Genomic DNA, 11,631 nt, shown 5'->3' on the forward strand with positions numbered 1-11,631 from the left:
GTGGATTGCTATAATGCTATTCTGCACCATTATGATGGATTTAGTTTTCATTTTTTTCTCAAAAATATGTTGCTATAAGTACATCTCTGCTCTCCTATGGGGCTCACATTGTAACTTGGTAAATTTTCTAGAGAAATCGATCATGCATACCTCAAGAGAACACAATAAATCCTTTGAAGTAGAATAACCTTTTGGCTGCAATCTTTTAAATAGGTTTTATTATAGGGACAAATTTTACAAGCCTTATCAGTGAAACCTATTCAGTTCTCAAAGTTATCTTTGCCTCCAGTGCCGTGATTTGATACTTGTTTGCATTTTGTATGTCATCTTACTAGACACCTGCCTTTTCCCATTTTGCTTTTTCCAAAACAGTCACAGGTCATGATTTAAGAAGGTAGCCCTGCTTCAGAAGGCAGCTAACCATGTGTCAAAGAGCTCTTGCTGAATCAAGTCCATCCTGTTGAACTTACAATTTTACAGTGATTTCAGGGACTACAGCCTAATATCCCATAATCAAGAAAACAGCAAAACCCAGTCCCATGCTTGAAATTGTTAGTTAGACTAAGGCTGCCCTTACTTGGGTTGCAGATTCACCTTGTAAATGTGCCAGAAAAGCGGAAGAAAGAATGTGGCTAGAAGTTATAGCCATCTTATTAAGACTTGGGTTCTTAATAGTGGCAGAATCATCAAAAAGTAAAGCCATCAAGTAAACATTCTTCTTTCCTATTCCTAGATACCTTATATAGACATAGATAAAATTAGCAGAATATTTAATTTGGTAGACCTTGGTTAACAGGAAGAGACAGCACGGTCAGGCTAAACGGGTCTTTCCGTCACAACTTTTCAGCGTTCTCCCTAAGAACATCCATTGAGCAGCATGATGTGTCAGGGAGCTGGGCTAGCTCCCTTTGGTGTTTGTTTTTCTCTCTTGTCTGACAACTTCATCACAATCCATCTTTGTTAGATGATTGCACTGACTTGAGCACGGATGAGTGTGTATCAGCCTTCATTAGGTCAAATCAAAGACAAACGTACATCTCTGCCCTGCCTGTAGAAACAGATTTATACTTTGAGAAGGGTGGGGGAAGGTCAGTTGATATTTGGCTTGAAATTCGAATCTGTTAAAGGATGAAATTAATAGCATCCAGAAGTAGAACATATGGCATTCATATATATGGCACTGTATCTGCTTGATGATGTCACACTACCTCTTAAGGTTTGGGAAATGCACTTTTTAAAGCATTTAGCTGTGTTGTGGGCTCAACCTTTCAGACCTGACTGAGACAGAAGAGGTTTAATTTGGTCTGAACATTTATTATCCCTGGTATTTGCAGGCCACATAAAACCTCATGGTTTTCATTACCTTTGCGTTTCACACACAGCCTAATTTCATTTATTCTTATTTTATGCCCCTGCCAGACCACCGCTCTTGATAAGGAGAGGCAGGTTTTCCGACGAAGACGCAACCAGGATGTGAGGGGACGTTATAAGGCACAACAAGCTCCACCTGAACTCAACTCCGAATCGGAAGATTATTCACCAAGTTCATCCGAGACTGTTCGCTCACCTAACTCACCCTTTTAATAAAACACTTTTACTCAAAAGTCTTGGCTTTAACCCTTTGAGACCCTGAAACTTCTTCAGACCTGTGTGGAATGATTACAACTGATCTATCCAGCAGTATACGCTGGGATGGTGGAATGCAAAAGGGTGCTCACAGAATCTTTGTAAGAATAATTTCCTAATTGATTGAAATACTTGTTCTCTGTTTAGATTGCAACTTGCTGCTAATATGATCCTCAAAGGGTTAAGGCTATTTTGCTTTTTTATTTAAAGATAGAAGCAGTGAATGTTTTCATCAGTGGAGCTAGGAACTGCAGTATGTAATTTTAGCACATGTTAACCCTCTGAGTAAACGATCAACTTAAATCCTGACAACCCACATTAGGGTTTTATTCTGGCTTTTTTGCTTTTATACGCACATATCTTTTATAGTATCCTGAAGTTCCTTGCCTGTTTCTGGCCAAAAATATATCAGATGTACTATTGCTTAGGAGTTACAGATGTAGGCTTAAAAATGAAAATAAAATTAAACAAATGGTATCTTCTACAGCAGCTCATTGTACTTCCACAGTGACTGTTATTGGAAGACACTATGCAGGCTAAATGGGAAATTCAGTTTAGGGCATCCTCATTGTTTACAGAAGATGACATGATACTGACCACAAAAGGTTGCTTCCATATAGTTTTCTCCTAATGACAATGTTGAGTCTTGGAAAGTGGCTTGAGGACACGTTCTGTCATGTAATAGTATGTAATGATCTAGTTGAGAAGTTCCTGTTTCCTTTGTGCCACATTCAGAAATGTACAGGCATCCTCTCAGCACAACCTCGTTATTCCAGCAGTCATTTTAAAGGATTAACATTGGTGAATGGAAGAACTACCCTTAAAATAGCTAGAGTACTTCTAAATCAGGGAAAAGACAAGTAATTTAATATATGTGTAAACCCTAAACTGAATTAGCAGAAGTTTTGTGTTAGAATGGAGAAACTAAAAATGATTCACCAGTACTATTTGTAATATTTAATAAAATGGGCATTTACATAGAGTGTATATATATTTCTAGTTTGTTAAAACCTCAACACAGCATTATAGCTTTTTATTTGACCATTATCCTAGAGGTGGCTTCTATAAAAATAGTACACTGTGTAGACTTTTGCTTCAGATGTGATAATTTGAAAAAAAAATTACTTGGCTCAGAATTTCACTTGAATGAAAAAGGCAACTTTCAAAATAATGTTCTAAAATAAAAAATAGCATTGTGAAATTTATAGTTTCTCTTATTACTCATATAAAATGGAATTTTTCTCCTCTAAAGTTAAAGTTTTCTCATAGTGTTTTTTAAAAGTCACATAAATGTGGTTTCCTCTCTCTCTTTCTTCCTTTCATATCATACAGCTCAAAGTATCAATATGCTGCCCAAAATGATATGCAGTTTTTCTGATCTTTCTGGGAAGCATAAATAAATTTTGCAGGAACAAGGCTAGTTGCCCACAGTATTGTTCCCATTGTGAGTTGTGTTTGCTCATGGAACTGTCCATATGGCAGCAAATGTGCACCTGCAAATTGTTGGAGCTAGTGTAAAGCTCTTTTGCACTTCTAATCGGAACTATCTAGTTGGAAGTTGAACTGTATTTCAAGAAACACTGGAATTCTGTTTTTCCATCCTACAAAGTGCATCTTTCATTACCTCAGACATGAAAATTTATATATTAAATACTTGGAATATTTTAAACACAGGAATTTCGTCTTGTGAACCTTCACACAAGTGGTACAAGTAGTTAATATATATTCTTTTTAATTCACCCAATATTAAAAATCTAGAAGTGAGATGCTTGGTTGAAATTAGTTCTCCAGGCTTCCTTGGTAATATAGAGAGATGAACATTCCAGGTTTGATTCATTTCACCTGTCATGGGCATGCATTTTAGGCAGGACTCATGTTTTAATTAACCGATTTGTCTCACTACATTGACTGTAGAAGGAACTGCTAGTGGAAACTTACATCAGACACCAAATTTCAGGTTATGAGTTTAGTGGCAAGTCATCTAAGTCATCAGGAAACTCTGATCTCTGAATGTATGTCCATGGGCAGAAGGCCTGTGCATGGCTTCATTACTCTGTCTGAAACCTGAGTAACAGTATCTTAACCGAAGTGAAGCAAATAAGCACCTTGTTGGAGAATTCCACTGGGGTAGAAGGTTAAGGGACCAAGGAACTGCCATACAAATGCTCTAAGATTTTAGGGTTTGGGAAAGAGCTGTGTCTGTTTGAGATCCTTGACTATGACCATCCAACCCTAGTTGCATTGAAGAGAGAAGATGCTGAGTAGATGGGGCACAACCGCTGCCATTGTAATGTTAATGGTTGTAATTAGGTAACATTTGGATAGGAGAGGGATTATTTTTCCATAAGATCAAACCCTCAGCCAAAGTAAAGTCTTCCTTGCCACTTACCTACACTAATTTACAGTAGGTCAAGATCTGGCACACATTTTTCCAGTACTGGCCTTCCCACATTATATAACAGCCTTCCCTTTAGAAGAGATACAATTCAACCATGTAATGCAAGACATACATGTGGCAATAAAAAAGCATCCATTAATACCACATGCTCCTTGACTATTGTGAAAATTTGGCAGTCTTAAAGCAAAGGATGATGTTCATTCTTCTTAATTAGAGGGGGAAATCAGGAGAAAAAAAATATAAAAATATGCTTCACTTTATGTATGAGAAATATTATTCAAAAGGCCATCTAGGATATTCCTATCACCTTTGCTTTGCTTTGGAATACAGGATTATCATTAAAATAAGATGTTTGTTTCCTTCACCTTACACCATCTTGTACTACTTAAAATGTATATAAAAAAATCCTAGATCCTGAAAATCCGACTCATACCCAACATCTTATACGTTTCTGATCTTTCGTTCATGTTTTATGAACATAGCTATAAAAACATTTTTTAGTTATTTTTAGGTCTGTGAGAGACTGAGTTTCAAAATATTGATAGCTTATTTTAGGCTTCAAGAAAAGGTATCTAAATATTTGAACTGTTTTAAAAGACTTTCAATGATGGGTTTAAATATATCCATATACCCATATATATATTTTTAATATAACCATATATATGTATATGTATGTATGGTTTCATGGAAGTAATAATGGCTTAAGATTGTTTGGCAATGACTGCCCGTTCTTTCATTCTAACCTCTGAATTCCTGAGGGGTAAGTGAAGACAGAATATATGGCCCTAAAAGATATTTGCAACACCAATGAAAAAAAAAGAAATCAAACATAATAGGCTATTTCTAATGTGATAATCTGGGAGAGCACATAGCACACTGTGGTCATTTTACTCTAATATGTACCAGTCCTTCTGACTTCTTTCTTCATTTCCTTTTTGAATTTTTAAGCATTGTATTGCTGCTAAATGTAGCAACAATTGCTTTTTTAAATGCTTATTATGTATACAAGGCCAACTTCCTCCCACTAAGCCTGTGTAGTTAGCAGAGACAGATGGCAGTCGTGGTAGGCACCATCTATCACTGAGGAGACGGAGAGGAACATTTCCAAAGGGTGATTCAGGTCATCTAATGTTTCACCTCTGGAGATACCTGACAGTTTGATCTTAGTATTAACAGGAAAGTAGACTAGGGTCACTTCCAGCTTATTTCCTCTCAATTAAGTATAAGCAGGGATAACATGGACTCCAACCTAAGTGCAATATTCTAGTGAGTTTACATGCAGTAAGCAAACTTTGATGTGAAAATATAGTACTGGTAGCACAGGATTAGTTGAATAGTGGTGAACCGGGAGTTGTTTTATCTAATTTCATCCATCTAGGAGTTTAGCATCTAATCTAGGGCAATAATCTAAATTTCCCTTATAGGTGCTAGAGACTGCTTCTCTAACGGATAATTAAAATTCTAGGATGGATTAATCACTCACGAGATGATGGGCCTAGCCTAAATGTATTTAGAACATGATTTATTAAGCCATGACATATAAATTAGTATTTCTGTAAGTTACAATTTTCATAGCATTATTATACAAAAAATCCAGAATATTATGGTTCTACTCAGAGGGTTAACAGAAAAGCACTAGGCATGCTGATTACATTGGTGTATCCAAACTGCTTTGCTTTTTTAGCCAGTGTTTGCTGATTTTTTCAGAAAATTCTTGAAAAATTTCAAGTTTGAAATTATTTAAGTGTTGTTGTTTAAGGAATTTCTATAACCAAATTAATCTTATTTTTAGCTCAACTTATCACAGGAATAATATGTATCATTGATGCAGTGTAAGTCTGTAGTTATCAATTTTATTAATTCCACAAGTGATTCCAGAAATCTCTCTTTTTTAAAGTACTTACTATAGAGCTTACAATGGTGGCATAGGTGACTGAGACTGTCTTTCTTATTGGTAAACAAACAATATTGTAATTTCAAGAAAGTCCTAAGAATCAGCTTTTCAGTTAGGTAGTGTGCTAGTTAGGGGAAAGCTATCTCATTACATGCATTGTGTAAATCATCTTTGTAGATGAAGATTGTTCATATTAATGAACACATTCTTTTTCCTTGACATTGTAGCAGAAACTGTTTACTTGTTTAAGAACAACCAATACATTAATTTGCTTCAGACTGTTAGAGGGGAAAGCGAGATTCCAGTCATTGACAATGTTACTGCATTACAGTAGCCCTCATCTAATTTAAATGTGGTGCATACTACAATAAGGAAAGCCAAACCTGTGAATAAACTCCTGAAAAAGCCTGGTGGGTCTTTATTCAGTTGGGTACTCGCATACAGTAGCATATGACAGAAGGAAGGCTTTCAAGAATTGTTGAAATGAAAACGATATATCCACAAATAAGAGCTAAATTGCAATCCTTTCCCTATGGGGCATATATGCTTGAAAAGAAAAAAATAAAGAAAAGAAAAGAAAAATTGGCTCTGAGGTTTGCAGTGCTACTATATTACCACAGGGCAAGTACATTAAATCATTGTTATTTACTAGCCTGGGGTATGTGTTAGAAAATGGCATCTTTTTTATTTAGTTTAGATTGTGGGCAGGAAGAGCTTTCCTAATATTATTGCAGTGCTTGCTAGTGCTGCCATGGTTAAGGCTGTGTTGATATTTCCATTATAAACTCTTAGTCTCAAAGGTTTTTAATTTGATTGTAAAAATTTGCTTCAGGCAGAAACTTGGCATACAATTTTTCAGCTTAGAGTGATTCTTTTCCTAAAATATGAGAGAAATCAACTTGACCACTTCAACATTTATTTTCTGATTGTACACAAACATTCACAGACACAAAGGTGGTTTTTATGCAGCTCATTTCAGATGACTTACATTTTCAAGCATATCTTGCTGGTTTTAACTACAAAGGTGACAGCTCAGAACTTTTGGGCATTTTGAAAACGAGGGAGAAAACTCAGTGATCAAGAGCAAAAATGTTCCACATGTGGGAGAGTTTTATTTTGACATGACAAGCATTTAAAGTTTGCACAGTAATGGGTATGTATACACCCTACTGAGTGCTTATGTAATTCCTAAACCCATTAGTTTAACTCATTCCACACAGAAAATGCTAAATGTGAATATGCTGAATTTCCCTATAAGACTGAGTAAAAAAGCAGTTTTGTTCTGTGTTTTATAGTAACACCATAGACAAAGCTGACAAGATACCAGTGAAAAGGGTCCACAAAGAGATGAATCAAAGGGACATGTTTTCTCTTAAGGGAAAAAAATTGTCTGAACAAGACAGAGTTGAAAGCTCACACTGAACAAGAGGGGTTTTAAAAGCAATTTAAAAAGCATAAGTATGGAATCATTTGAAAACTATAGAAGTGCAAGGGAGCCACACAGTGTAGTGAATTCATGCATGGAGCTAATCACATACTAAGCTGGAGCAAATTTACAGCTACAAACAGGCATAATTAATACACAAATCAAACACACACAGAGGCAGATGGAATTGAAATCCTATTTCTTTTAGCAAACATAATGCAGACCTCTTCCTCATATATTCACTAAATGAGACCGTGTGTAGCTATTTGAAGTAGTGTTGCATACAGGCTAGTGGGGAAATTAGGTGTTTAAAAAATGGCTGCAAATTAATTGTTTTTAGTAGCAATTCAGCAGCATGCTTCTACCTCAGTGGGTCCTTTGGGAAATGACAGCTTTCAAAAAGTGATGTCTATGCATTTTATACTTGTCTACATATATACTTGGATAGCCCATGGCAAATGGCTTCAGTAAGAATTGAGTTGCTATATTGAGGCTACATGATGTCTGCAGTTTTTTGTAGCAGAAACCAGAGGAAGGGACAAAGTATCCATGAAATAAAGAATTTGTGGATTGACCCACCTGTAATGGAGATGTCTTCCTAATCCTTTTTAGTGATTGACTTGAGTGATAAACCACAGCACTCACTCATGTCCACAAGTATTCTCTGTACCTAAGTGGGGGGGGGGCACCAGATAGAGTTGTGCCATTTTCTAGGCACCCATTTACACTGCTGCACATTTTGTCAAGCCATGTGTAAATATCAGATGGGGAAAATAACTGTTTACACCAAATGATAGAGCTAGAAAGAACATATAGGAAGTGATTAGCCATGACAAATGTAGACTGACCTTTGGAAGATGGTTTCCGACCAACTGTCAGACAGATTTTTGAGAGTTTTTCCAATAGAACCATTGGAACCAAGAAACTTCAATTGATTTTTAGGTGCAACTTGATCTGTTAATGAGAAACTTTCCTCTTGAGGTGTTTCTGATACATCCTCATATGTGTGTCCTTTTATAGGAAGATTCTGGACTCAGAAAGCCAAAAGATACCTTTATTTCTATGTATCTAACAGATTTTAAAGTTAGTGATAAATTATTCAAACACATCTAATTTTAGGTGTCTGGAGAAAAAACCCACAGTGATGAAAAAGAAGCTTAGCTTACTTGTCTAGAGTTACTCTCAGGAAGAGCTGACATTACTACTATGACTATTACTGCTGCTGCTATTACTGCTATTTCTATTACCACTACCACCATTGCTGTTCAGAGGCAATTATGTTTTCGACCTGCGCTTCTCCATTAGGTGCCTGGAAAGCTTCAAACTTGCTAATAAGACCAGAAGGGTCTGATATGAATAAAAGCACCTATAAATTTATTTTCTTTTCAAACAGAATGCCCACAGCTATTGAATCTGGGGCCCATCATATTGTGAGAGTTTGAGAATTGGAAAGAAAGATATTGGTAAATTGAAAGAGGACTATTTCTAAGATATAAATACAATGTCCAAGGGAATTCCTGGTGCTGTATCTTGCAAAGGAGAGTGATACACTTTTTTCCTCTTCTGAAAATCCAAGCATGTAGGAAAAGGCAAATAAACCTTTAAAAGATGAACTTCTGGCAATTTGGTGTTTATCATTAATCTTAACTAGGTGTAGTCCTTGTGAAATTGCTTCACTATAGAGTTAGAATTTAAGGTAGGTAACATCAGATCTCGACAACTTTTGCCATTCATAGTTAAGGGGAGGGAGGAATCAAATTGACTGACTGATACTAAAACAAGAAGCACTTCTGGAGAGGCACTTCTGGAGAGAGCTGATGTGAAAAAGAAGGGAGGAGGATGATTGTGGAGTAATGCTAAGAGGCCAATTTATCACTTGCCATTTGTGCTGATCTTTGGTGTCTTATCTGAGGGGGAAAAAAATTAGCTGGTCCAAGGTTAACCTATTTTTAATTTTATTAAGGGATTAGTAATAAACAATTATATTCTGCCTGAAAGGAAATTTTTGAATTATTACTTCTGTGTGAAATTAAATAACACTTTTCTCATGCATTCTAAAAAACCATCTAAGGAAGTAGTGACCTTTAAACAAATTTCTAAATTATTTCAATTTAGAAAAAATTTCATTTCATTTGAAAAGTAAGAAACTTAGGAACTACCTTGTGGTTTGAATGGCCTAGATGAATCCCTAATTTTCAAGGTACTAATTAAATTATTTCTATATGGTACATATTCATGCAAAAATGAGGGAAGCCAAATGGGATTTTTCAAAATGTGAAGGAACAGAAATGAGATCTGATATTATCATCTTAATTTTTGAGCTAAGTTTTTAAGTTACTGCTTACTTTTGTGTAAAATATTTGCTCTAAGTAGGTAATAGAAGAGTAGAAAAGGAAAAATCACTTAATACTTCAGCTCTAGTCTCAACTTCTAATAACTTCATGATTCTTGAACAGAGAATCATTACAATATATTTCAATTCAGTCATCACAAGCAAGCCACCGAGGAATTAGATCCAACTGCATTCCTGAGAAGCTGTGCACAGGCTTGAAAAATTAGTCATGCAGCCACATTGTAGCTTTCCCACATAAGCCTCTGCACCAAAGTGAGTCTCAATGAGCATGGTTATAAAAAAAGGAAGTCACTATTGAGAAAATTCTCACTTCATGTGTTAATTTCCCAGCACAGGAGGTGGATTTGGATAGGTGTATGGAAATAAAATATAATTGTGGACTGAGAGGCTTTGTATCTAGTGCCCTGCAATATTATATATATGAATTCTCATGAGAAATGTGAATACTATTTTACAGTGCAAGCCTGCTAAATCCCACTAATGACTGGAAGTTTCATTGTAAATGGCTGGATTTTGGGAATTAGCAGATGAATGGAGAAATACAATAAAGGGCCAGAGGATAATACATTGCATAGTGTATGTTTTCATTTGTTCTGACAATTTAGTTTTAATTTTGTACTTCATACATTATCAGCAAGTGTACTGGAGTATAAAAGCTACAAGTAAGGAGTCCAAGTAATATGAGATCCCACTGGGGCTCTGTGATTATTTTTGCTGAAAGGCAGGAAAAGTGCCATTTTACTTATTTGTGACACAAGACGAATGTTCCCAGAGAAATCACAAAATCAAAGAATATTCTGAGTTGAAAGGGACCCACAAGGATCATCGAGTCCAACTCTTAAGCGAATGGTCCATGTTGATAGAAGCATGTATTTTATCCTACTCTCATTTATAAGTTAATAGTTTCTATTTAACCACTGATTCATGGAATGCTTCTTGATGCAGGAGATAACTGCAGAACTAAAGAGACTGTCAGAAGATGTCTGTCTAGAATATTTTTTTTTCCTCACAGGGATTATAAGCTGACAACAAGGTTATAGGCATGTACTCTCCCTCTTGGACTTAGTCTTCCTGAAAAGTTTGTCTTCCATCTTATTGGCAGCACAAGTTTTTGGCATGCTGAAATGAAGGTTAGTGATTTGCAAACACCATAATCCTTCACGAACCTTCACTGTCAACCCCTTTCTCCTCTGCTCTCTTCCAGACACCTACAGCCCCTCCAGGCCATTTGTTTCTTTCTCCTTCCTTCAATCTACTTCTCTCGTGTGGTGCAAATATGGTGCATCCATGTGTAATCTAAGGAGTCTTTCTGTTGTGCCTTTTGCAACCAGACATGCCTATCTCATATTGGCCTTTTCAGCCACCAAGGCACTTGCAACAAACGTGGGTAGAGCCCTTCCCAAATCTTCGTTCGCGAAGCCGGGCCATGATGATGATGTGTAAAACAGAGCAGAGAAACTGCTCCAGGGAAATAAAAAAGCTTTACCCTGCGTTAATTACCTGGTTCTATTCATTGCTCCCATACATCAGCATGTAAAGAAAAAGGGCATAAAAAAAAGTAATTGTTGCAGTGGGAAGACAGGACTACTTTCAACAGAAGCGGTGACTTAAATTGTTCGTGAAAGTAAGGGGTAGGGCCTCAAAAGTGTGTGTTGTGTTTGTCAGGATCAAGTTCTACACTGTTGTTCTTTATATCTGGATCTTTCAAAGAATTTTTATTTTGAATAAACTGAAAGAGTGGGAGGATGTGAAGGAATATTGTGGTTACAAAAGAAGAAAGACTTGGAGGAAGTTGGGGCACAATAATTTATGTTTAAACATTGCATACACTCAGTAAAACTGGGAATATGTGGAAAGGAGGTATCGTGTGTTGTCTCCAAATTGCCTCTATGCTTTAGGTTTTTCCAATGCTTTCTAATGAACAATGGTGGAAG

At 36.3% G+C, this 11,631-nt stretch overlaps 1 protein-coding gene across 5 annotated transcripts in view; it reads left to right on the plus strand.

Annotated features, from left to right (window-relative positions):
* DCLK1 (doublecortin like kinase 1) overlaps positions 1 to 10,264 on the plus strand; it is a 246,565-nt gene extending 236,301 nt beyond the window's left edge. For 4 of the 5 annotated variants that reach the window (XM_027650913.1, XM_027650903.1, XM_027650941.1 and 1 more), the window contains one exon: positions 1,420 to 10,264. In XM_027650913.1, coding sequence (XP_027506714.1) covers positions 1,420 to 1,477 — 58 coding nt within the window. In that variant the 3' untranslated portion in view covers positions 1,478 to 10,264. Of the gene's footprint in view, positions 1 to 1,408 lie in introns of all 5 variants that reach the window. The other variant, XM_027650922.1, reaches the window with a different exon arrangement.
* Positions 10,265 to 11,631: the final 1,367 nt, after the last annotated feature.

Source organism: Corapipo altera, unplaced genomic scaffold, assembly GCF_003945725.1.
Source record: "Corapipo altera isolate COAL_440 unplaced genomic scaffold, ASM394572v1 0, whole genome shotgun sequence".
Classification (NCBI taxonomy): domain Eukaryota; kingdom Metazoa; phylum Chordata; class Aves; order Passeriformes; family Pipridae; genus Corapipo; species Corapipo altera.